Source organism: Eubalaena glacialis, chromosome 19, assembly GCF_028564815.1.
Source record: "Eubalaena glacialis isolate mEubGla1 chromosome 19, mEubGla1.1.hap2.+ XY, whole genome shotgun sequence".
NCBI lineage: Eukaryota > Metazoa > Chordata > Mammalia > Artiodactyla > Balaenidae > Eubalaena > Eubalaena glacialis.
In genome coordinates this window covers 37,070,343-37,094,552 of record NC_083734.1, presented here as the reverse complement: position 1 = coordinate 37,094,552, position 24,210 = coordinate 37,070,343, and the positions used below count along the sequence as shown (strand labels likewise).

At 38.2% G+C, this 24,210-nt stretch overlaps 1 protein-coding gene across 1 annotated transcript in view; it reads left to right on the top strand.

Moving 5' to 3' along the window:
* The first annotated feature begins 942 nt into the window (after positions 1–942).
* Positions 943–24,210, top strand: part of LOC133080599 (leucine-rich repeat-containing protein 37A-like) — a 60,743-nt gene continuing 37,475 nt past the window's right edge. Inside the window, 7 exon segments of the mRNA XM_061176583.1 lie at positions 943–1,697; positions 2,151–2,322; positions 2,392–2,549; positions 4,940–5,011; positions 15,326–15,397; positions 18,665–18,736; positions 19,367–19,447. Coding sequence (XP_061032566.1) covers positions 982–1,697; positions 2,151–2,322; positions 2,392–2,549; positions 4,940–5,011; positions 15,326–15,397; positions 18,665–18,736; positions 19,367–19,447 — 1,343 coding nt within the window. The 5' untranslated portion in view covers positions 943–981.

Genomic DNA, 24,210 nt, shown 5'->3' with positions numbered 1-24,210 from the left:
CATCATGTGACAACAGTTTCTCCTGTAGGTCAGGATCAAGCTCAGCTTCTGCAGCGGCCTGATGTCACTGTTAAACCTGTGGATCTTGCACTTATCGTAACTGCAGCGTTCAGTAATGAGGTTGAAACTTCTCCACCCCAACAAGAAACCTCGGCTCAGTCTACCGTGTCCCCTGAGCAGTTGGAAGCTTTGTCAGTCCAGCCAGAGGTTTCAGATCAGCATCCAACCCCCTCTGAAAATGTTGAACCTTCTCCAGTTCAGCAGGGAGCCCCGACTCAACCTGAAGAGCTTCCTGAGGAAACTGAACCTTCTCCAAGCCAGCAGCAGAGCTCAGCTCAGCATCCAAAGCCCACTGAGTGGGTTGGACCTTCTCCAGTCCAGCATCAGCACCCAACTCAGCCTCCAGGGGCCTCTACAGGTGGTGCAGCTCAACCTTCAGTACATAATGAAGTGACATTTTCACCTCTAGGTCCAGGTGAAGTTGAACATCCAGTGTTGCCTAATATCACAGTTAAACCCATGGATCTTGTGGTTGTCTTAACTCTAGAGCCCACTAAAGAGGTTGAACATCCTCCAGTGCAGCAGGAGGACCCTACTCAGACTCCAGATCCCCCTGGAGGGATCGAGCTTTCTTTAGTCCAGGAGGAGGCCCCAGCTCAGTCTCCAGTTCCCCAGGGGGGCTCAGCTATATCTCCTGAGCCCCCTAAGGAGGTGGTACCTTCTCCCACACAGCAGGAGCTTCAGGCTCAGTCATCAGAGCTCCCTGCAAAGGTGGAACCATTTCCAGTCCCTCAAGGGACCCTTCCTCAGCTTCTACAGCCCCCTGAGAATATGGAGTCTTCTCCAGTCCAACAGGAGTTCCCAGACCTACCTCCGGAACCCCTGAAAGAGACAGAACCTTCTCCAGCCCAGCAGGAGGCCCCATCTCAGCCTCCAATGGCACCTAAGAAGGTTGTAGCACAAACTCCAGTGCATTATGAGATGACAGTTCCAACACTAGGACAGGATCAAGCTCAGCATTCAAACTTGCCCAGTGTCACAGTTAAACCTTTGGACCAGGGGCTTCCCACAGCTCCAGAACCTACAACGGAGGGTGAACATTCCACAGCCCTGCAGCAGACTGCAGTTCCTCCAACATACCCTGAGGTGACATTTCCAAATCCAGAGCAAGTTCAGGCTCAGCATCCAACCTTGACTGATGTCACATTTCAACCTTTGGGCCTTCAACTGACCATAAGGCCAGAACCCACTAAGGAGGATGAACCTTCTCCAACCATGCAGGAGACCTTAACCCAGCCTCCATAACCACCTATGGAGGTTTTTGTAGCTCAGCCTCCAGTATATCAGAACGCAATAGTTCCAGCACCAGATCAGGATCCCACTGAGCCTCCAACATCACCCAGTGTCACAGTTCAGCCTTTAGACCAGGGGCTTACCACAACTCCAGAACCTACTATGGAGGCTGAACATTCCACACCCCTGCAGGAGACTATAGTTCCTCCAACATACTCTGAGGTGACACTTCCAAATCCACAGCAAGTTCAGGCTCAGCATCCAACCTTGACTGAGGTCACAGTTCAACCTTTGGACCTGGAACTTACGTTAACTCTGGAATCCAGTATGGAAGTTGAACGTTCTCCAACCATGCAGCAGACCCAAGCTCAGCCTCCAGAGCTCATTAAGGAAGTTGTAGCTCAGTCTCCATTGTATCCCGAGGTGACAGTTCCAGCACCAGATCAGGATCATGGTGAGCATCCAACATCACCCAGTATCACAGTTAAACCTTTGGACCTGGAGCTTATCACAACTCCAGAACCTACTACAGAGTGTGAACATTCTACAGCCCAGCAGCAGACTACAGCTCCCCCTCCAAAACACCCTGAGATGATACTTGCACAGCCAAACCTGACTCAAGTCACAATTCAACCTATGGATGTGGAACTTACCGTTACTGCAGGATCCAATATGGCGACTGTACCTTCTGCAATCATGCAGGAGACCCCAACTCAGCCTCCAGAGGCACGTCAGGAGGTTGTAGTTCAATCTCCATTCCAGCAGGAGGTGACAGTTCCAACCCCAAGTAAGGATCAAGGTCAGCATTCAACATCATCCAGCGTCATAGTTCATCATGTGGACCTAGAGCAAACCAGAACTCCAGAACCCACTATGGAGGCTGGACATTCTTCATCCCTACAGCAGACTACAGCTCCTCCTCCAAAACACCCTGAGGTGACACTTGCACCACCAAACCTGACTCAACTCACAGTTCCACCTGGGGACCTGGGAGTTAACATATCTCAGCAACCAAGGCCATCCGAGACAGTTCTTTTTCCTTCAACTCAGTATTCAGTATCCACAGGTCTTCCTGGTGTAAAATATACCCCAGAAAAGAAGCAGCCAGAACAGAATGCCACCACAAACATCAGCATATGTGAGCTCTGTACCTGCGAAAATGAGACGCTGTCGTGTGTTGGTCTCAGCCCCAAGCAGAAGCTCCACAGAGTGCCTGAGCCAGAGCCTAACGCCTACAATGGCACCTTCACCATCATGTAAGAATCGCCTTTCCTCATTTGTTCTCTGCATCCTGCCTGACATGGCAGCCTTTCTTCAGGTCTTCCTGGGTCCTCCTTATCTCCCCAATCCACATTGACTGACTTTCTGTTTCCACCTTTTGTTTGTCAATGATTCCTTATCTTCATTCTCCTTCTTACTATTTTTCCCTCTCCTCCAGTCTTTTACTTTTAATTGCCCTTATGCTTTCCTTCTCCATTTTTTGCCCCATTATTTAATTCCTTAACATCTACTCTTCTCCCATCTTTACTCCATCCTCTTTACAGTAACATGTCCCTCTCCCCATCTCATTGGTGGTAATACAACAAAGTGGTTAAGAGTAGAGATTCCGGAGCCAGACCACCTGGGTTTGAACCCAGGTCTGTCATTTATTAGCTTTATGACTCAATTTCCTCATCTGTAAAATGGGGATTATGGTAGTCATCATCTCATAGGATGACTCCTATGACTCCTAAATCTCCCCATGACTCCCATCTCATTGGGAGATTTAGATGAGTTAATATAGGTAAAGGTCTTCTATCAGTGCTTAGCATATATTTTAGTGTTAGCTATTATTATTATTCAATCCCTCAGTTATATCTAGAACTCATCTTTGTCCCCTGGCTTTCTATATGTAGCACCCATTTTGTGCCCAACCCAGGGCTAAGTACTGTGGGAGCCACAGAAGTGTATGGCATTGTCTCCAGAACATGACAATGACAAGTGGGAAGAAAGGGGATATGCCTTAAAAGGGAGGTAATATATAATTAAGTGTTAAGAGAAATACAGATAGGTGCTGTAATTCACCAGAACCTGTTATCACAGGGGTGTGGAGGTCACGGAAGGCTGCATGGATAAGCTAAATCTTTAGCTGGGACTTAAAGATTGGCTGTGATTTGTCAGCAAAATAATAGGCAGTACAGTCTAGGCAAAGGTGTGACTGCAGGGATGATCAGAATTTAATAGATTAGTCTGGCTGTAAAGAATTGGGTTAGGCAACAATGAAAGATAGGATTATGGAAAACCTTGGCTATCGGCAATGGGGGTTTGAAAGTTACGCTGTAAGATATGGGGAGCCACTGCAAGTTTTCAAGCAAGAGAGACAAATGATTAAAACAAGAGGCTTATTTTAGATTTCATATGTAGAGCGATCTAGAGACGAAAGCTTGATTCAGGGAGGCTAAATAGAATGCTTTAGCAAAATCTAGGAGTAAAGTGAGAAGGGGCCAAATTAGAGTGGTTGTGATGGAAGTAGAAAGAAAATCCCGAGAGTACTACAGAGGAGAAACTGACAAGATGTAATAATTGACTAGAGTTGGGGGATTGTAGTACAGGAAAGAGACAAATCACATGTGTTGATGGGCAGAATGATGGTGGTATAACAGGTGGAAATCCAGCAATTGAGAAGCAGAGTCAGTTTTGAGGGAGATAAGTTCAGTCTTAGGCATCTTTTATTGGTGAGCATAAAGCAACCAGAAGGCTCTGTTTGAGTGGAAATGTCCCTCAGGCAGATGGGCAGACAGGTGTCAGTTATGACGTATTTCTGACTCACGTGAAAAATGTGCATATAAACTGAACAGTTACATTGTTGCTGAGGGAAGAGGACAAAGCTAAAGCTAAAGATTCAAAGTCATCCACTGAGTTAGTGGTTCAAACTGAACCTCAGGCATTTAACAGCTTCTCTTAAACATGTCTAATTCATGGATACATTCTCACTGTTTAAAAAAAGAAATGTCACAGAAGTATGTAGGATAAAATGTGAATATTCCACCCCACCTTCCCTACCACCAATAAGGTAACTCCTGTTACTGTTTTGATGTGTGTCCTTCCTTCCGATCTCTTTCCTTTGCAGTTTGTTCCCCTAATGAGGTAATAACTTTACTCCTTGCTCAGTGACTTGTGCTTTTCCCTATGCAATATGTTTAAGAGATGTTTTCGTATTAGTCCCTCTAATTTCTAATTGCCGTATCCTTCTAACACCTGGAGAGATTCTGAGGGCACTGAGCCAAAGCTTTGGTGTTGCCTGGCATAGGATTTCTGTATATTTATTTGCTGATACTGATAAATGTTTGCCATTTTTCTCATTGATTTGTAGGAGTCATTTTAGACACATAAGTGATTTTGGAAAAAAAGTAATTGGCATTATGTATCCAAGAAATTGGACAGATAGGAAGTTCAGGTTCTGAGGAGATGCCTCATTGTTTGTGCCAGTGGCCTCACAGTATGTTTTTTATTAATTGTGCACACTGGGAAGCTGATAAGCTCTGGGAATTAGAAAGCTGGTCTTTTCTGCATTTGAATATTCCCCACACGGTGGTCATGATTCTTTTCCTTAGTCTGTACATTCTTTTCCTACCTATTCAAGGATATGAACTGTGTTTCTTCACAGAAATTTCCAAGGAAACCCTATTTCTTACATTGATGAAAGTATATGGAAGGCATACCGCTGGGCTGAAAAGCTGTGAGTATACTCTCCCCAAATATGAATACAAAAAGCTAACTGCATTGTAAGATCCTTCCTGGTCCAGAATTTTGAGGTCAATACCTGTGAGAAAAGGTATTTCCCCTTCCATATCCCAAAGCAACTTAATGATTGAAATTCTGTGTTTATTTTAAAAGTTAAATTTGGCAGGACCTCTTTAAAATCAGTAAGAGCCAATTTAAACTTATTTTCCATTATACAAGTAATACACGATTATATTCTCAATAGATAACAATGAAATAACAGGTATAGTGAAAACCCTCCTTGTGCCCTAATCCCCCACCCACTACTTTGAGTTTAGTATTAATCCTTCCAGACTCTTTTCCATACGTTTGAGTACATACATATTTACAGATAGCAAAATAGGTTTGTGTGTTTTTCTTATGTTTTTTTTACATAAGTAACATCCTGCAACTTGATTCCTTCATTTCATGATATGTCTTAGATTTCTTTCCTTCCCAGTACATAGAGGGTTACCCCATTCATTTAAACTCCTGCATAATATTCCATAGTATGAATATATAACAGTTTAATAATGCCCCTATTGAAGGGTGTTTAGATTATGTCCAGTTTTCTTGTTACTTGCATTGCTGCAATGAATATCCTTGTACATGCATTTTTGTGAGCCTGGTCATTTATTTCTATAGAATAGTTATCTAGAAATGGGATTGTTGGGGTGAAGACTATTTAGATATAAAATTTTAATTGCCCTCAAAAAAGTTGTGCCAGCTTATACTCCGGTCATCATGCTGTGATGCCATTCATTTCCCCACACCCTTCCACCACTGGATAGTCTCCCTTTTTTTTTTTTTTTGCTAATGTGCCGGGTGAATAAAAGGGGTCCCATCTGAATTTGAATTTTTCTCATTACTTGTGAACTTAAATAACTTGATATGTTTACTGAACATTTGTATTTCATCTCTGAATTCTGTCCTTTGCCCATTTTTCTGTTACTATTTTTATTGATTTGTAGAAAAAGTCAGTTTAGATACATAAGTGATTTTGGAGAAAAACATTCAAAGTAATTTTTCATGACAATCTGTGGTCATATGCTTAGTTCAACTTGAATAGACAAGTCATAAAAGACTTCTGAATTAATAATAAGAGACATAACAGTCAATCTAAAAACAGGTATTATGACCACCCTTAAAGAGATGCCCCCTTAGTCTGTCATCTTATTGGTAAGGAAAAAAATGCTATAACCAGGCAATTTTTTAAAATTTACAGATTTCCTAAATACTATATGTAGTTTATATTTCCCGTGATAGTATCTAACTTGGAGATTTTATTTCCCAAACTTGTAAGAAAAATGAAAGTCATTTGGCACAAGAAATAGATAATTTCCTCTGGGAGCGGAGAGGGGTGGTAGACTGAGGGACAGAGGTAAGAGAAAAAGTGTGAATTGTGTGCTACATATTTTTGGAATTTTGAGATGTGAATATATATGACATATTTTAAAAAAATAAATTGAATTTAAAAAAATAACTTTTAAAAAGCATGTGTTTGGGAGGCGATACACTATAACATGTGTCTGGTAAGGTTTGAAGATTTCTAAGTCAGCTTGAGGTTTCTACCTTATAAGCAGAGGTTCCTAACTTGAGGTCAGTGGTTCCCCAAAGCAGAATTTCTTAACCTCCCTCCTGCTCCCCCGTGTATACCTCTTTGGCAAGCTGAAGAAGCTTACGTTCTTGGGATAATGTTTTAAAATGTATAATAATTCAAAATATATAGAAAAACAAAGGAAACCAACTATACTGAAATAGTTTTCAGCATATTTTTAAAATTAGTGAAATAGTAATAAATATGCTTCTCTTAACACATTAAATAACAAGATATAGTGGTAGGTCTAATAAATATTATAATTCCAGGGTAGTGATGAGAATAAATGATATTTCGAGGTATCTGCAGCATATACGTGATATGAAATGACCTGTGATTTCTATTGGGGACCAAATTAACTATACTGCTGATCTACTGTGGTTTGTTGCCTACATTCATAATGGAAGGAAGTGCTGATTTTAGTTAGAGATTTGTGAAAACTGAGATGTAATTTTATTTCCCATCCAAGTTTGGCACTCTGGATTCAGTCCTCTCTATTCACAGACCTCTGCCCTAAAAGGATGATCCACAAGTCGAAATTGCATGCACACTTTTGCGTGTGTTCAAGAAAGTGCAGTTTTTTAGGGAAAAGAACCATTGCTTTTCTGAAATTCTCAAGGGATTCTTGTCTCAAAAGATTGAGGCACAAGTGTAGGGAAGAAGAAAGACATTTCTTTTCCTGTACTTATCCTCATGAGTGACGATAAATGGATAATTTGTTTTAAGTAAAAGTATCTGATAGTTGGTAACTTGTCACTTTCTGAATTCATTCAATAAATATTTTTTGAGTATCTACTATATGCCAGGAACTGTTTTACATGCTAGGGTTACAGGCCCAAGAATGAAACAGCCCAAGTATCCCAGTTCTCAGGGGGTTTACAAATATATAAAAATAAGTATATATGTATAATAAATAGGTAGATATAATTTCAAGCATTGCTAAGTACTTTGGAGAGAAAGAAAGCAGGGGAAGGAGAGTAAATCAGTTCCAGAAAGGCCTATTGTTTGCATTATATATATAGTTAAATCAATCAAACAAACCAACCCTGAGCCCTCTCAGTTTCCTAGAAGTTACAGAGGTGGAGAGAAGGATAATTGTCAATAATACAGAGTCAAGAATGAATGTGAAATTCAGAAGATTGCCTTAGACCAGAACCCTGGTCAGAAGTTAGACATGGATCTTTCTTAAATGTTACTTCATGCCTGGTTTTGATATTTTCATGGTGTGAGAAAGTGTTAGATATGGCTTTAACTCTTATTCCCCATAGTTTTAAAATTTTTTCTTCAGTCAAAATGAATATTTGGAGTTCTACAGATTAATGTATTTTCTTTCAGTTATTCAGTTATTGCTTATTTGAAGCTCTTTTTTGGGTAATTTTTTGGTGACTGACTCATTCTCAGTCTAAACTTTACTTCTAGGCTGAATTTACCATTGTCATTTTTAAAATTTCTACTATCCTGTCATCCAAACAACTTCACAGAAAGAAACCCCATTAATTTGAAATACATACTGTTTGGTTACTCCCTGTCCTACCATGATATTTAAACTCTAACCAGTCTGATATGGGCATCAGCCAATCAGAGAAGACAGTGCCATAAAGAGTTGAGAATCAGCCCCATCTCTTTGCTGTACTTACTGAATCCTTGTCAAAGTTCAAAGTCATAATTAGTATATATGAGTTCCACTTTTGGTAGCTTTTTTTCATATACCATCATTTCCTGTGACGTTTGTATATCATTTATGGTAGAAACATACAGTTTTGTTATGCGATATGGGGAGGTAGAGTTTTTTGCAACCTTTGAAGGTATGAAAAGGGTTACTATAAATGCCGTTGGACATATTGTTTTGTTTTTTTTTCTTTTCAGATCACTTCCATGGAAATATGAAACCACTACTTAGAGGTGAGAAAACAATCACTCTTAGCACCATCTGTTGACCATTCCCCCTAACATGTATTCTGACAATCACTGCGATTCCTTCTAAAATGGTGAATTTCAAATTGAGGTCAGGGTCTTTGAAGCATGCTCAGGGCTCCAAGAGTTCTTTGTGGGAATTGAAGTCTTTTGTGTTTTTGTTTTAGTGATCTTTTAAAAATGTGTGTGACTATATTCTGTATAATATGAACCACCTTAATAACTGAGTTGCAGAGTTTCCAGGTAGTAATATTTTAATTCTCATAAGCTATGAGTAAAGAATTAATTTATGAGCTGGAATTAAGCTATGAGATGGAATTAATATAAATATGTGACCAAGAGACACTGTTGAGTGAAAAGCAGAAGGTTTTAAATGCAGAACTCAGTGGAAATAGTTTCACAAGGCAACATAGCCTGTGCTCAGATCCCCAAGGCTCCTGAAGGATGTACCACTGTTAATGCTACCGGCAAGGAAGGGGATTCTTCCAGGCAAGAGAAACCTACCTTTGACATCCTATAGAGTTTCTTCTATACTGGCTCTCTCTAATACTCTCTCACTCCAGTCTTTGGATACTGGCTATGTGCCTTCCTGCTTATCAGATATAAGAAACAGGTGCAAAACACCACCCCCTCCTCCCCGCAGCATGTTCCTAGTCTTTATTGTGAGACCAGCGGAAGCAAAGGGCTTAACATTCCTCTGGCAGACCCAGGCGTCAGGCTTGACTGTGAATCGTTCCTGGTCCCTTCATTCTGCATTCTGGAGAAGTCATTGGCTGGATCTCCCAGTTTCCTAATTTATTCTTTAACTGTCATTTCTGCTTCTCATATACTGAGTTTTTTTATTATTGCTAACACTTTTCATTCGTATATTCTTGAGTTGATTAATGGATGCACTATCTGCTTACATCTGTCTGAGGGTAATAATTGTGCTATCCTAAGGTCCTCTTGTGCTTTGTTAACTCTGATTCATTGGCTATAAGCTCTTATGTTTGTTTTTGTTTTCTGTCCTTAAAGGAGTTGGCTTTCTCACATTGTTTGGTAATTCCTCAGTGTAATTCATCTTTGTAGTTGAGATTCTACTGCGTTTGTTTCCCAGCTTTAGGGGAGAAGTGAAACGAGCTGTTGGGGCTTATTACTCCCAATGGGTTCCCCTGAGAATAAGGCAGAGGTGGAAGGTGCCTTCTGGTGGCTAGTCAGGGAGTGCATACCTTTCTTCCAGGGTTCTGGGACCTTGCCCCCTTTCTAACACCAATTGCTCCTGCCTAGAGGAAGACACCTTTTGCTGCCTGGATCAAGGAGGAAAGATGTGGGGTAGATGTCTGCTGTAGGCTGCTCCTACCACACTATTCCAACTGATCACCCTGTAGGTAGCTCCAGGACGCTTCTGGTAGGGGAGCATTTGTGGAGCTGCTCCCACACATTGAGCTAAGGTTGTGACTTTTAAGTTATATCTTTTCTATCATTCTTAGGGATTTGGGTGGAAGTTGAAGGGGTGGAGACTTGACATGTTTCAATCGGCCAACTTGAAATAGCACAACTTCTTAGGAAACAATTTTGTATCCCTATTACATCCTAGACAAACTCAGGCAAATATGTATCAGGATACAAATACAAGAATGTTCAAAGCAGTATTGTTTTTAATAAATAAAAACTAGAAAAATCTCAGTATACAACAACAGTTGAATGAATAAAGTGTGGTATAATCATACTTAGAAGTCATACACCTCATCAGAAACATAATGCAAGCCACATAAGTAATCTTAAATTTTCTGGTAGCCACTTAAAAATAAAAGTAAAATGAAACAGATGAAATAAATGTTAATATCTTTTACTTAACCCTTATTTACAAAATATTATCATTTTAACATGTAATCATTATATACATTATTAATAAGATATTCTACTTTTTTTCATACTAAGTATTTTAAAATATCCAAAGTAGTATCATATCTACATGTAATCAATATAAAAATGAATGAGAGAATCTACATTTTTTTCCCCATACTAACTCTTTGAAATCACAATTTGGTTGCTAAATTTTATTACAATACTTGATCGGTATTTAGATTTCATAAAATTTACAGTCGAAAAAGTAGTATCACATATGCAAATTGTTGCTAACATAAACATTTTCCAATAATTACATTGAGTACCAGTTTTTTAAATTTTAATTTTAAAATAATTGAAATTGAGAGAAGATGGCGTCCTCATACCTCAGAGTATGGGCTTGGCTCGTTTGACGCTGCCCTCAGGAGGCTTCAAAGAGGTGGTTGGGGTTCCACCTCCAAACCTTCCACCAGGCTTGAGCTGATCTTCCTCTAAGGCAGAAGTACTCACCCTGAGAGCATCATAATCACAGGAAGAGACCGCCAAGTTCGCGTGGGAAAGACAGACGGAGAGACATAGAATGTCGACCAGCAAAGCCTTAAGGGAAATGTAGTCCAAGGACGGAAAAGCGGCATTGCTGTGGATAGAAGGGTTGCTTCCTTGTGCATTCCTGGAGACTGCACCTTCCTCATCCTTCGGAAGGCCAGGAGGCCCCAGGGCTCAGCCTGAGTTCTAGGACAGAACTTTGGCTCCAGCATTAACATTCTAGTGCTGTGTCATTTCCCCAATAGCAGGTTATAAGGTGGCCAAGCTGTATGAGATCCTCTGTTAAAGCAAGAAGACGAACTCTGGATGGTGGAGAAAGAAGTGTAAAGGAAATTTGTCCAGAAGAAGCCTGAGAAGATGATGAGCAGATAGAGAGGCAAGAAGACTTGGGAGGCAAGTTGCATCCAGCTCCAGTAAAGTACAGACTGAGGAAAAAGGCAGTGAATATAAGAAAATTGGAAAAATACTTCCTCTGATCTCAAACCTTATATCTTTTAAGGCAACACCTTTTTCATCTTAACCTAGAAAGAGTTTGAAACACAATTTAGACTTAGTTGTGTAGGAAAGAATCATCAATTAGTTTGGAAATCCTGCCACAGCTTACTCCTTGTGGTAATAACCCCCTTTAGGCGTAAATCAGTGTGGAAATGCCTTCATTTAAAAAATTTTGAACCCCATATGATATCAGAGCATTCATACTGGAGAGAAAAGCTATGAATTTACTGAATGTGGTAAAACTTTCACTCACATGTTGCACCTCATAAATGTAGAAGTCAGGCTGGAGAGAAACCCTGTGCTTCTAAGGAATGTTGAAAAGCCTTTAGCTAGATAACAAATCTCATTGAGTAGAAGAAAATTCATACTGGAGAGAAACCAGTGAATGTAACAAAACTTCATTTGAGCATTAGAAAATTTAGAGTTGAAGAGAAAGCTTTGAAGGTGCTAAGTATGATAAAGTTTTCTCTTGAACCTTATCTCTTACTCTGCATTTGAAAGGTCATACACAGAGAAGCCCTACAAATGTAAGAAATGTGGAAATGCCTTCAGCTAAAAGTAAATTCTCATTCATCAAAAAATTCATACTGGAGAGAAATCTTGTGAATGTGGGAAAGCTTCCATTCAGATGTCACACCTCAGTCAGCAGAGAATTTGTAGTGGGGAAGACCCCTTTGCCTGTAAGGTATGTGGGAAAGTCTTCAGCCACAAATCAACTCTCGCTGAGCATGAGCATTTTCATAATAGAGAGAAACCTTTTGAATGTAATGAATGTGGAAAAGCATTCAGCCAAAAGCAGTATGTTATTAAACATCAAAATACCCATACTGGGGAGAAGCTTTTTGAATGTAATGAATGTGGAAAATCCTTCAGCCGGAAGGAAAACCTTCTTACCCATCAGAAAATTCACACTGGAGAGAAACCTTTTGAGTGTAAGGATTGTGGGAAAGCTTTCATTCAGAAGTCGAACCTCATCAGACACCAGAGAACTCACACTGGAGAAAAGCCCTTTGTATGTAAGGAGTGTGGGAAAACCTTCAGTGGCAAGTCAAACCTTACTGAGTATGAGAAAATTCATATTGGAGAGAAACCCTTTAAGTGTAGTGAATGTGGAACAGCTTTTGGTCAGAAGAAGTACCTCATAAAACATCAAAATATTCACACTGGAGAGAAACCCTATGAATGTAATGAATGTGGAAAAGCCTTCTCTCAGCAAACGTCACTTATTGTACATGTGAGAATTCATTCAGGTGATAAGCCTTATGAATGCAATGTATGTGGAAAAGGCTTCTCTCAAAGTTCATCTCTTACAGTGCATGTGAGAAACCATACAGGTGAGAAACCCTATGGTTGTAATGAGTGTGGGAAAGCTTTCTCTCAATTCTCCACCCTTGCTCTACATTTGAGAATACACACAGGTAAGAAGCCTTATCAATGTAGTGAATGTGGGAAAGCTTTCAGCCAGAAATCACACCATATTAGACACCAGAAAATTCATACTCATTAAAAACCTGTGGATATCATGAAAGGTGTTCATCAGGAATTTACATCTCATAACATATCAGAAATAATCATTCTGAACGAAAGCATCACAAATGAGAGAAACAAAAGCTAAAAACTTAAAGGACACCAGAGAATTCATCCTGAAGAGAAAGACATTTGTGTGATAATATTCAGTATAAAAAAAACATACAGCAAAGGTAATGCTGAAACTTTAGATGCATTTCCACTAAAATTGGGAATGGAAAACATGTTTAACATTGCCATCTGCATGGATCTGGAGATCTTCACCAATGTAAAAAAAAAAAAGGTTGCAAGTATTAGAAAGGAAGAGACTTTTATGATATTGATTTAGCAGAACAGAAGAGATTCTGGAAACACCTATGCATTTATTAGAATTTATAATATAGAAATGGCATCAGGAGATGAGAATATAATGGGACTATTTAAAAAATGATTTGGAGGTAACTTGTTCTCCAAGGGGAAAAGAAAAACACGAACTATACACAAAGGTAAGATCCAAGGGGGTTAGGTTAAAAACAGTAATATGAAAAAGCTATATACTAAAATGGTTATGACCTTGGGAGTTGGGAAACATTCCTTATAGCAAATTGGAAAACACCTAGCAATTCTACTCTGAGTTTGTATGCTCAGGAAATGTGTACCAGGCTATTTACTGTGGCATGACATGTAGTAGTCATAAATTGGAAACAACTTAAATGCCCATCAGCAACAAAATGGAAAATACTTATGATGGAATACTGTATATCTGTAAAATGTAATAAATGAGATCTGTATGTATTACAGAAAAAGATCTCAAAAATCATGTTGAGGGGGAAAGGTAAAGTTGCAGAATGACATATAATACGATGAGTTTTGTAAATTTGAATAAAACTTTCTCAAAATTTCAGTGCTATATATTGGTAATAGATACATATATGTATGTATGTTTTTAAAATATTTTTGAAATGGTTTGGAAGGATACAGACCAAACTCTTGATAGTGGTTGCCTGTGAAGAGTGGAGAAGGGAAGGGAATGCGTGTGGGAGAGGGGGGGATTGGATTGGTCAGAGGGGACTTCAGTTTTATATATAAACGTCCATTTCTCTTTAAAAAAAAAAAAGACTGCAAGAAAATATATTGAAATACTGGTTAATTCTGGACTGTGGTATATGGATATCTTGTCTTATTTTTTGTACTTTTCTGTATTTTTAAATTTTCTCAAAATTAACAAGAATGGGGGTGAGGATGGGAACACTGTACCTTTAGAAATCATGTTCTAATGGATTCATTCGCAATCAGCTACTAAATATTTATAGAAAATATTTCTAAAATTTTATCAATGAGTGGATGGACTTGCTCTCTATGTAGTATGAAATTATCTATTTTATTAAAATTAAAAATGACAGTATAATCCAAAATAATAATAATAATAATAATTGAAATTAATTAAATTAAAAATTCAACTCCTTAGTCACATTAGCCACTTTCAAATACTCAGAAGCCTCATGTAGTTGGATATGCAACACTACATACTACAGGCAAAAATAAAATAATTTTACAAAATAATGTTGAATGAAAGAAGGAATGTGGAAATAATACATATAATATGATTCCACTTATATAAAGTTCAAGAAGAAGCAAGACTAAACTGTGTTGTTTATGGCTGATAGAGAAAAGGCAAAACTACATTTAAAAAGCAAGGAAATTATTATTAAAGTCAGGATAGTGGTTTCCTCTAGGAAGTCAGAGAGAGGGTTATGATTTGAAAAGGGCACACGGGGGGCTTCTGGGTTGCTGGCAGGATTCTTTCTTGACATGAATGGTGTTACGTGGGGATCTGTTTTGTAATTATTAAACAGTTGAACAGTTGTTCAATTGAATTATTGAACAGTTATGTATATTTTATGAACATTTTAGTTTTCAAAAATTTTTTAATGGGGGAAAAAATCAGATGGCTTCATTTGCCCTGATACAGTTCTGTGTGGGACTTCCCAATGAGGTTTGGGGAAAGAGAGGAGGGAAGGGCAGCTCTGCAACGTTGGTGCCACCCAGAGCTGGGTTCTAACAGAGACTTCGTGATCTAGAGAGTAGGCATTAACTATATGATTTGGTGGGAAGAGTGGGTGGGGTGTGTGTGTGTGTGTGTGTGTGTGTGTGTGTGTGTGTGTGTGTGTGTGTGTGTGTGCATGCGCACATGCGTGATGGAGAGAGATGGACACAAAGGAGGACGTGAAAAGAAGGTTTAAATGAAAACAGAGCAGAAATCACCATCCCTAAGTTAAATAAGAATTAGGTTGTTTAGGTGGCACCATTACCCAGCTTTCCTCCACATATAGGAGTTAGTCCTATGTAGTATATAGTTGTAGTTATTTTGCATTTTGATCCAGAAATAACCTTTTCATTTTTCAGAATTCTCAGGGAAAATTATTTGACTGAATTACATAAGGACTCATTTGAAGGCTTGCTATCCCTCCGATATTTGTAAGTTAATCATATTTATTTATGAGTTCTTATCTATAAAGTAGATTATCTATAAAGTAATTAAGGGGTTCAAGTTAGATAATCTCTTCAATTTCTTCTAGCAATAAAATTCTACAATTCTTTAAGTCTGTGTAGGGCCCCAGCCCATAACTAGCACTAAATATCTCCTATTCATTTTTAATTTTTTAATTATATAGACAAGGTATAGATAGAAAAATATACTTTAGTTGTAGAGGAAAAGTTGTAATGAGGTCTGAGCAATTATAGACTCCCATATGAACCTTGTTATATATAAGTGTTCATATACTCTCCATCTGTATTTATATTTTGTTTATGCCCTATGGATCAAATCTGGCCCACAGTTTGTTTTTATACAGCCCATAAGTTAAAAGTGATTTTTAAAGGGCTGTAAATGAGAAAAAAAAAAACAAAGAAAAATATGTGACAGAGACTGTATGTGGCCTGCAAAGCCTAAAATATTGACTTATATGGCCTTAACAGAAAAGGTTTGAAAAAGTTGGTTTAGTGAAATGAGAGAAATTAAAGTTAACCTCAAATTGTCCCCTACAGGACAAGAAAATATAGAACACTTACATTAATATGAATGCCATTAACTCATAACTTTGATAACTTAATCTAAATTAAATGAACATTTAAATATTAAATATTTAAGCAGATGAATTATGTAAACAGTATTGTCAAGGGACTTCCCTGGTGGTCTAGTGGTTAAGACTTTGCTTTCCAATGCAGGGGGTGCGGGTTCGATCCCTGGTCAGGGAGCTAAGATCCCACATGCCTCATGGCCAAAAAACCAAAACACAAAAAAAAGAAGCAATACTGTAACAAATTCAATAAAGACTTAAAAAATGGTCCACATCAAAAAAAAAAAATCTTAAAAAAAAAATCAGTATTGTCAAGAACACATTAAGTTACCAAAAGAACAAACTGTTGTTAAGGATTTCGATGCAGGAATTGTGATACCAATATTAAGAATGTTTAAGATGATGGTTAAGTGGTATATTTAGAAATGTTTACACTAAATATGCATATCAGAAATGCCCCTAACAAAAATCTCTCCAGCCTTTTTTTTTCTGCCGTTTTTGTTTGTTTGTTTTGTTTTTTGGGCCACGCCCCACGACTTGCGGGATCTCAGTTCCCTGACCAGGGATTGAACCCAGGTCCCCAGCAGTGAAAACTCCGAGACCTAACTCCTGGACCGCCAGGGAATTCCCTCTCCAGCTTCTTTATCAAAGAGGAAATGCTTGTCTAGTATTTCTTTTTATTTAGGAATAAGGAGATAACTGTGTTTTTTGCTATAAAAGCTCAGTTTTTGTCCTTTGTCCATGGCATCCAAAGCTGTGTATGTCATTAATCCTTATTAAGCCAATTAATGATCCTCTTTAGCAAATAGATTCTTCTTGCAAACATAAAAGCCTTAAGGGAAGTGGGTATTAAGAGCCTCACATGACCCTAAAAATAGTTCTTTTAATTATCAAACCTTCTAAGCCTTAAGGGGCAATCACCTTTATATTAGTCTCTTCTCTGCCATCTGGGCTCCAAACCTTACAAACACAGTTTGGAGGAAAACAAATAAGATAACTCCTTAGTGGACTAGGCCCTTCATTACTTCTACTATGAAATACTTTATAATCTGATTATTTCAGGTTAGCATAAGTATTCTCATTCTTTAAAAAAAAAAAGCCAATCAATAAAAAAGCGAAAAAAGAATATGCTAATCAGCACTATGCCTAGTGTTGTAAACACGAAGATGGGTAAGACAGGACTCCTTTTAGCAACTCATGATCTCACAGGGAAAATAAACATATAAGCTCAAACCATAATGACAAAGTGCTGTGGAGGCACCATGAAGTAATAAAACTACATTTCTTTTAAAACAGTCATTTCCTCCTTCTATCCACTCCCCAGCTATTTGTTGAGTTTATAAATATTTGAGTTTGCTTTATGTCCACGCGTTGGCTTTAAACATGATAGACGATGCACAGAAGCAGGATCTAGTCCATACTTTGAAGGAGTTTCTGCTCAGAGGAAATGGGTTGCAAAAATAGCTATATTTAAAGAAAGAAATGAATATGGGCAAAGAGAGGTATAAGTTGGTATTGGAGCACAAAAGAGGGATAAAAGACTTCAAATTGGATCAGGGAAAATGTTACTAGAGCAATGCTGTTTAAATGGGACCTCGAAGGGCCATTGGGTATCAATGACAGACATCTTGGGAAGAATAAGCTTGCAAAAGGAAAGTGGGAGAAAGGCAAAACACAGGAAAAATATTCTGAGTACCTGTAGAGTACAAGTAGGAAGAGTAGGAGATTAGAGCCACATCATCTAGGGCTTTGGAGGCCAAGCCAAGGATACCATGCCAAGCTACCATGTTACCACAGCAGTGCTTTAGGACAAGCTTTAGCCTGCAACAGAACCAACCACTTGGAGGGCTTGTGAAAACACAAGCTCCACCCCCATAATTACTGATTCAAGAGGTCCAGAGCAGGGCTGAGTATTTGTATCTTCAGTAAGTTCACAAGTGATGCTGGTATTTGAAGACCACTTCCGGAGAGTTAATCTGGTGATTCGCGTGGAGGATAGGTTAGAAAGGGAGAGGGTAGAGATGGAAACACCAGTCAGAAGACAGTTATACCCATCCAGGTGAAATGAGAGACTAAGGTGGAATCAATGGAAATAAGATAGTCAGCTATAGTCAAGAGTAGGTATTTTCGAATAAAAGCCAATATGATAGAAAGTGTAATACTGAATTAAAGCTACATATTAATGAGAGGAGTAACTTCCTTTCAAGTTGTGTGAAAGGGTATCTTTTATTTCTTCTGGTAATGAATTGGCCTAGAAAAACAGAACTCTACTGGGAAGTGTGTAAATATAAGAATATTCCTTTTAATATTAGAAATTATAATGATATATAGAGATAAAACTTTGAGCTCATAATCTAGAATTTGATGAAACCATGAAAGGTGGAATCTAATCAATGCTTTTGCTCTCAGGAAAGATTACCTCCAAAATCTATCAAGATCTATAGTTGTATAGTTAATTTATGAGGATCCTGAAGGTGAGATTCTTAAGAGAGGTGAAGGCAGGGTTAGGAGCTCTAGTTGGAAGGTTCAAATAATAATTCCTAAGGTTTGGAGTTTAGACCAAAGCTTCTTATTTATTATTATCATTCTAACCTCTACTAGTTATTCCTACTAATTAGATATCTAATAGCTAATTGAGGCAATATTTCCCTTTTCCTTTTCCTAGAGATTTATGCTGCAATAAAATACAGTCTATCGAAAGACGTACATTTGAACCACTACCTTTTTTGCAGTTTATGTATCTTACAAATATAACTTCATTATATTTGGAATTTTTATAAAGCTTAAGTTTTTATAAAATTAATTTGTTACTCATTTGGAAATATGATTAAAGTTACTACTAAATTTTGTAACAAATCCTTTCTGTCTCTAGCAAAGTTTAGTGTGAGAATTATTACACAGATCAGAGTGAATCATTATAGAGTAGTGGCTGTCAACTAGGGTGATTTTGCAAGCAGGTGACATTTGGTAGCGTCTGGAGACATTTTTGCTTGTCAGAACTGTATATGCTACTGGCATCTAGTGGACAGAGGCCAGAGATGGTACTAAACATCCAACAGTGTACAGGAGAGCCTCCCACAGCAAAGAATTTTCCAGCCCAAAATGTCAATAGTGCTGCCTTTCTAGAGAAATAAAGATCACTTAACACAAGTATTTAATGAGCATTTACTATTTTGTATCTAATGCACCACATATATAATCATGAAAGTATAAATCATAATATCTTCCACAGTGAGATTTCTTTAGCGTATGGAGGGAGTAGTGATGTTATGTTTCATCATATATAAATTAGAATTATTGCCAAAGGATAAATGTTCTGAAAGAATATATATTTTTATTCTTCTTTTGCTTGTGTCTTTTGTTGTAGAAATCTTGGTTGCAATTTACTCACAGAACTGAGCTTTGGAACGTTTCAGGCCTGGCATGGAATGCAGTTTTTACACAAGTTGTAAGTGGAATAGAAGATGAATACATGTAAAAAACTGTGTGTAAAAACACCATGCAGTTCTTGGTTAGCTGGGTGTAAGCCCAGGATGAATTCTGGAAAGTATGTCTTGAGAGCCATTTATTTTTTTTTTTCAAATGAGGAAACTAAGGTACAAAGAGGCCAAGAGACTTGTTTAACTCAAATATATGAATCGCTCTGCTTTCCATAGTACTGATCTTTGGCACGGGCAATAAAAGGCACCAAGCAAAAACACTCAAATTAGCATTGTCATGGAATCCCACTGATGCCTCTCCAATATGCGAATGGTCCATGAAGTTCCACTTTTGAATTTCACTTTGATTCCTGCTCATGTGCAAAGTTCCTAACTGCTTAAAATGTATGCAACACAGAGCTGCAAAGAACTAAGTTTAGCACTGAATTCTTCAGGGAGCAAAAGGTGTGGGTGCTTCCCCAACCATTATTAGCTCTTTTAAATGGTAAAGCAGAAAGAATTCCTGAACACCCACCACAGGGCTCTCCCCAGCCACCCAGAACATTATTTTTCAAAAAGCATATATCTCTGAAGTGAATTATCTGTGGCCAATAGGAAACTCTGAGGTATGGAAAAAGACGTTGTTTGTGTTCAGCTGTAGTGTGAAAAATATAAAGAAAATACATTGCTGTAGGCTAATTCAATATACTTTCTTTGCTGACTACTCTTCAGTAAGAAGTGTGGGTTTTACACCCCTTCAGCTCAAAAATTCTGTGATTTCTGATGACACAAGGAAATGAGAGTGGGTACGTTCAATGGCCCGAAGGCGATTTTAGACTCAAGGTAAAGAGCTCTTCTACACCTGGCTTTGGAAAAGACTCCCTTACCTGTCTTGTGGTTCAGAAATCCAGTTTCACACAGTTCATTTTGGGTTAATGAAGGTGTTGAGGCTGTGTCTGGAGCTGGATTAGCAATTCCTGCAGATGCCTATCTTTAGCGGCCTCCTTCCTTTCCCTTGTTAGTTTGCTGATGCCTACCTTGGGGAGAGAGCACCGAGGGTCAGTTTTTCTTTTGCCAGCACACCGGAGAGCAGGCTCATGAGGTCCCTTCACCAGGAGGTTTTAGTAGCGTCAATACAACGTCTTAAACTCACCGCCTTTCCTAAACATCCCATAACACCAAGAGTTCCTTATAAGAATCAGAGTTTCACTATAGTTATGTAGGCAACACAAAAAAATACATTCTGGAAATAAATATATAAATCACAGTTTAAAAATTAATGAATTCATTCAAAAACATTCACTGAGTGCCATGCCCACTGTGTGTCAGCACTATACTAAGTGCTGGCGATACAAAGATGCATAGGGCAGGGACTTTATCCCCATGAAGCTTTCATACTGGAAGGAGAAAGAGGGATGTTGATGGGAAAACATATATGAGAGCCATTCTGGCATCTGTGCAGCAGGGTAACAAGGTGAGGGAAGGGAGTGATGAAGTAGAAAATGGGTGGTAGGTTAGAAAAGATTTGTAATGGCAGAGGCACCAACTTGTTCCTTTTGAATTTGTGTTCCTCTTAAATGACAGAAAAAGGTAGTGAAAGAATCAGAACTATCTGGTGTTGGAAATAAATTAGTACTGTACTCCGAAAACTCATTCACAGTTACTTTCAAAAGATTGTCACAGTATAGTAAGTCTTTGTTTTGGGCTAAGTCTTTCTAATAGACAAAGCTAATTTGCTTCAGGAAACATTTGCCATGGTGAGATATAAACTTTATTGCATCCCTTTCCTAAGGCAAGCCACCAAGGGAAGATGCCACCCTCGAGTTAAGTTATTTTACTACCTATAATGACATATTACCGGGGTGTTTATAAGTTGCCTGTATTAAATAAGTTTGGAAAATGGCCCCAGCTGAGGTGGATTTATCATGAGTTCAATGAAACTTAGGCTTCAGGGCTCCTCACTTGCATAGTTCCCTTCCAAGGTCTTGAGAGGTCTCCTAGCGAGTTTTGTATTCATAACTTTGCATGTTTTTATTAGATAGGATTTCCCAAAGTAGAAGAGGTTCAGGCCCCACAAAATCTTGATTCATCACCGGGTTTCAGGTAATTATAAATCAGTAGGTTTCTTGAATGAAGCCTCTATGTTATTGACAAATGTCAGGTGAAGTAGTTAGCAGTGTGGTAGTCTATTTTAAATCTGAAATCTACCTCAAAGATGAGCCAAGAGCTTATTAATTAATAAAGTACCACTTTTTGAATGGTGGTAGTAATCATATTGCTTTCAGATAAAATCAGGCATGAAATATATTATGGAAAAGCAGCAGTGGTTGATAATCCTAAATGTTAAGTCTACTTTTTTTCTTGACTTTAAAGTGTTTCTCCTTCATTCACCTATGCAGGTCCAGACTGATGGCTTATTTTTAAAAATTATTTTAGTCACTTCATTGGTTCTAACAGTACAAGCTCCATGATTTTAGAAACTGGAGGGCTCTACAATGTAGAAAGACTATATAACTTAACCAGTCAGAGCACATTCACATGCTGGCTTGTCTGTGGTACATCGGTATTGTACCAAGAACATAAGCACTAAGAGAGAATAAGAGGAAAATCAAAGCCTTATCCCTATTGAATTATTTACCCCATTGTTGAGAATATTAGCGAGGTAGGTGTGGCCACACTATGAAGGCAAATTGAGCTGCGGTCACAGAGCCGCCCTAATGTTCCCCAAGTCAACTAGCATTGGTTTCCTTTAGATAGCTGTGTACACACAAAAGCGTACACACTTCAGGGTGTTGTCATCACTTTTTGCTATGTACTAGAATCCTGGCAGCTTCTCAGATTTAGAAAGGCATAAACGCTAAAAACAAAAATAACTTGGGTCTGTCCTTTGGGGTGATTTAGGGTGGCTGTTTTATTTGTAATAGTTCAAAATTTCGAGATTGTCACACCTAGCAACTACTATACTTTTCTTCTCCCAACTGCATCTTATTCTTCCCACCTGTAGTATTTTCTCCCATTCTGTATGTTTTTTCACTTTCTTGATAGTGTCTTTGAAGCACAAACTTTTTAATTTTTATAAAATCCAATTCATCTATTTTTCCTTTGTGCTTCTGGTATCATATCTAAGAAACTGTTGTCTAATGCAAGGTCATAAAGATTTACTCCTGTGTTTTCTTCTAAGAGTTTTATAGCCTTAGTTCTTACATTTGGATATTTGATCCATTTGGAGTTAATTTTCATATATGGTGGGAAGTGTAGGAGTCCAGCTTCATTATTTTGTGTGTGGAGGTACAGTTGTCCCAGCATCATTTGAAAAGACTGTTCTTTCCACATTGAATTGTTTTGGCACCCTTGTTGAAAATCAATAGACCATAAATATGAGGGTTTATTTCTATACTGTCCATTCTGTTCCATTGATTTACATGTCTGTTCTTATTCCAGTACCACACTGTGATTGCAGTCGCTTTGAACTGAGTTTTGAAACCAGGATGTGTGAGTCCTCCCCCTTTGTTCTTTACCAACATTGTTTTGGTTATTCTGTTTCCTTGAATTTCCATATGAATTTTAGAATTAGCTTGGCAATTTCTGGAAAGAAGTCAGCTGGGATTTTGATAGGAATTGCAATGGAACCATAGGTCGATTTGGGAAGTAGTGAAATTTTAATAAGATTATCTTCCAGTCCATGAACCCAGCATGTCTTTCTATTTATTTAGATCTTTTTCAATTTCTTTCAACAGTTTTGTACTTTTCAGTGTGAATCTTGCACTTACTTGGTTAAATTTTTCCCTAAGTATTTTATTTGTTTTGATGCTATTACACATGGAATTGTTTTCTTAATTTCATTTTTAGATTACTCATTGCTGGTGTGTAGAAATAATATTGATCTTATATCCTACAACCTTGCTGAACTCATTTATTAATGCTAACAGTTATTTTCCTAGATTCCCAGGAATATGTCTTGTGGTCTTCCAGTTTCCCAGGAATATATTGGAACATTTCAAAGTCTCTGTGGACATCTCATTCCTCAGCTTTTCTTTTTAAGCTTTTCGGTTGGGCTGTTTTTTGTCCCAAACTGTTATCCATTGCCTCATGCAACCGCCATGTTAAAATATTTGCTTGAAAATGTTTTCCAAAAATGCCACCTGAGGAGAGGCTTTTCTCACTAGACAACTCTCAGTCAGGTCAAAGGCAAGCCTTTCAAGTGAGGTCTTCCAGGGAACCACCAGACATGTAAAACAATGACAGTTCTTTGGGAATGAGGCTTTGAAGGACCTCCCAGTCCATGCTGCTCCTTCTGGTACCAGGGATGTGGACTGTTTTTCAAGGCTACCACTGGCATGGAGAGCAAAGGGCAAGGACAAGTTTAAGCAACACAGATCTCATTGTTCTTACAGAAATTAATTTGTTTTCCTTGAATAAATTGCTCCCCAATTTGCTGCAAACCTGTTGGTTAAATTTCCAGAGTTCAGAAAAAGTTGATTCTGACCATTTTTGCCAGTTTTGTTGTTGTTGTTGTTGTTGTTATTGTTATTGTTGCTTCTGTGGAGGGATGAATTTTCAGATGTCCTTCCTCCATCATTTTTACTGATTTTCCTGCAATAGTTTTTAAAATTGCTAAAGTCTCAATGACCATAGGCTAATTAAATATTTATCATGGGAGATGATTAAGGAAAAAATAAATAAAAAGAGAAATAAATAAATAAATAAAAAGAGAACGTATAATTCTCATACAGGCTATCCCAGATGGGTAGATGAAGTTTGAAAAGGTATTTCTATACTTAGTGCTCTCAAA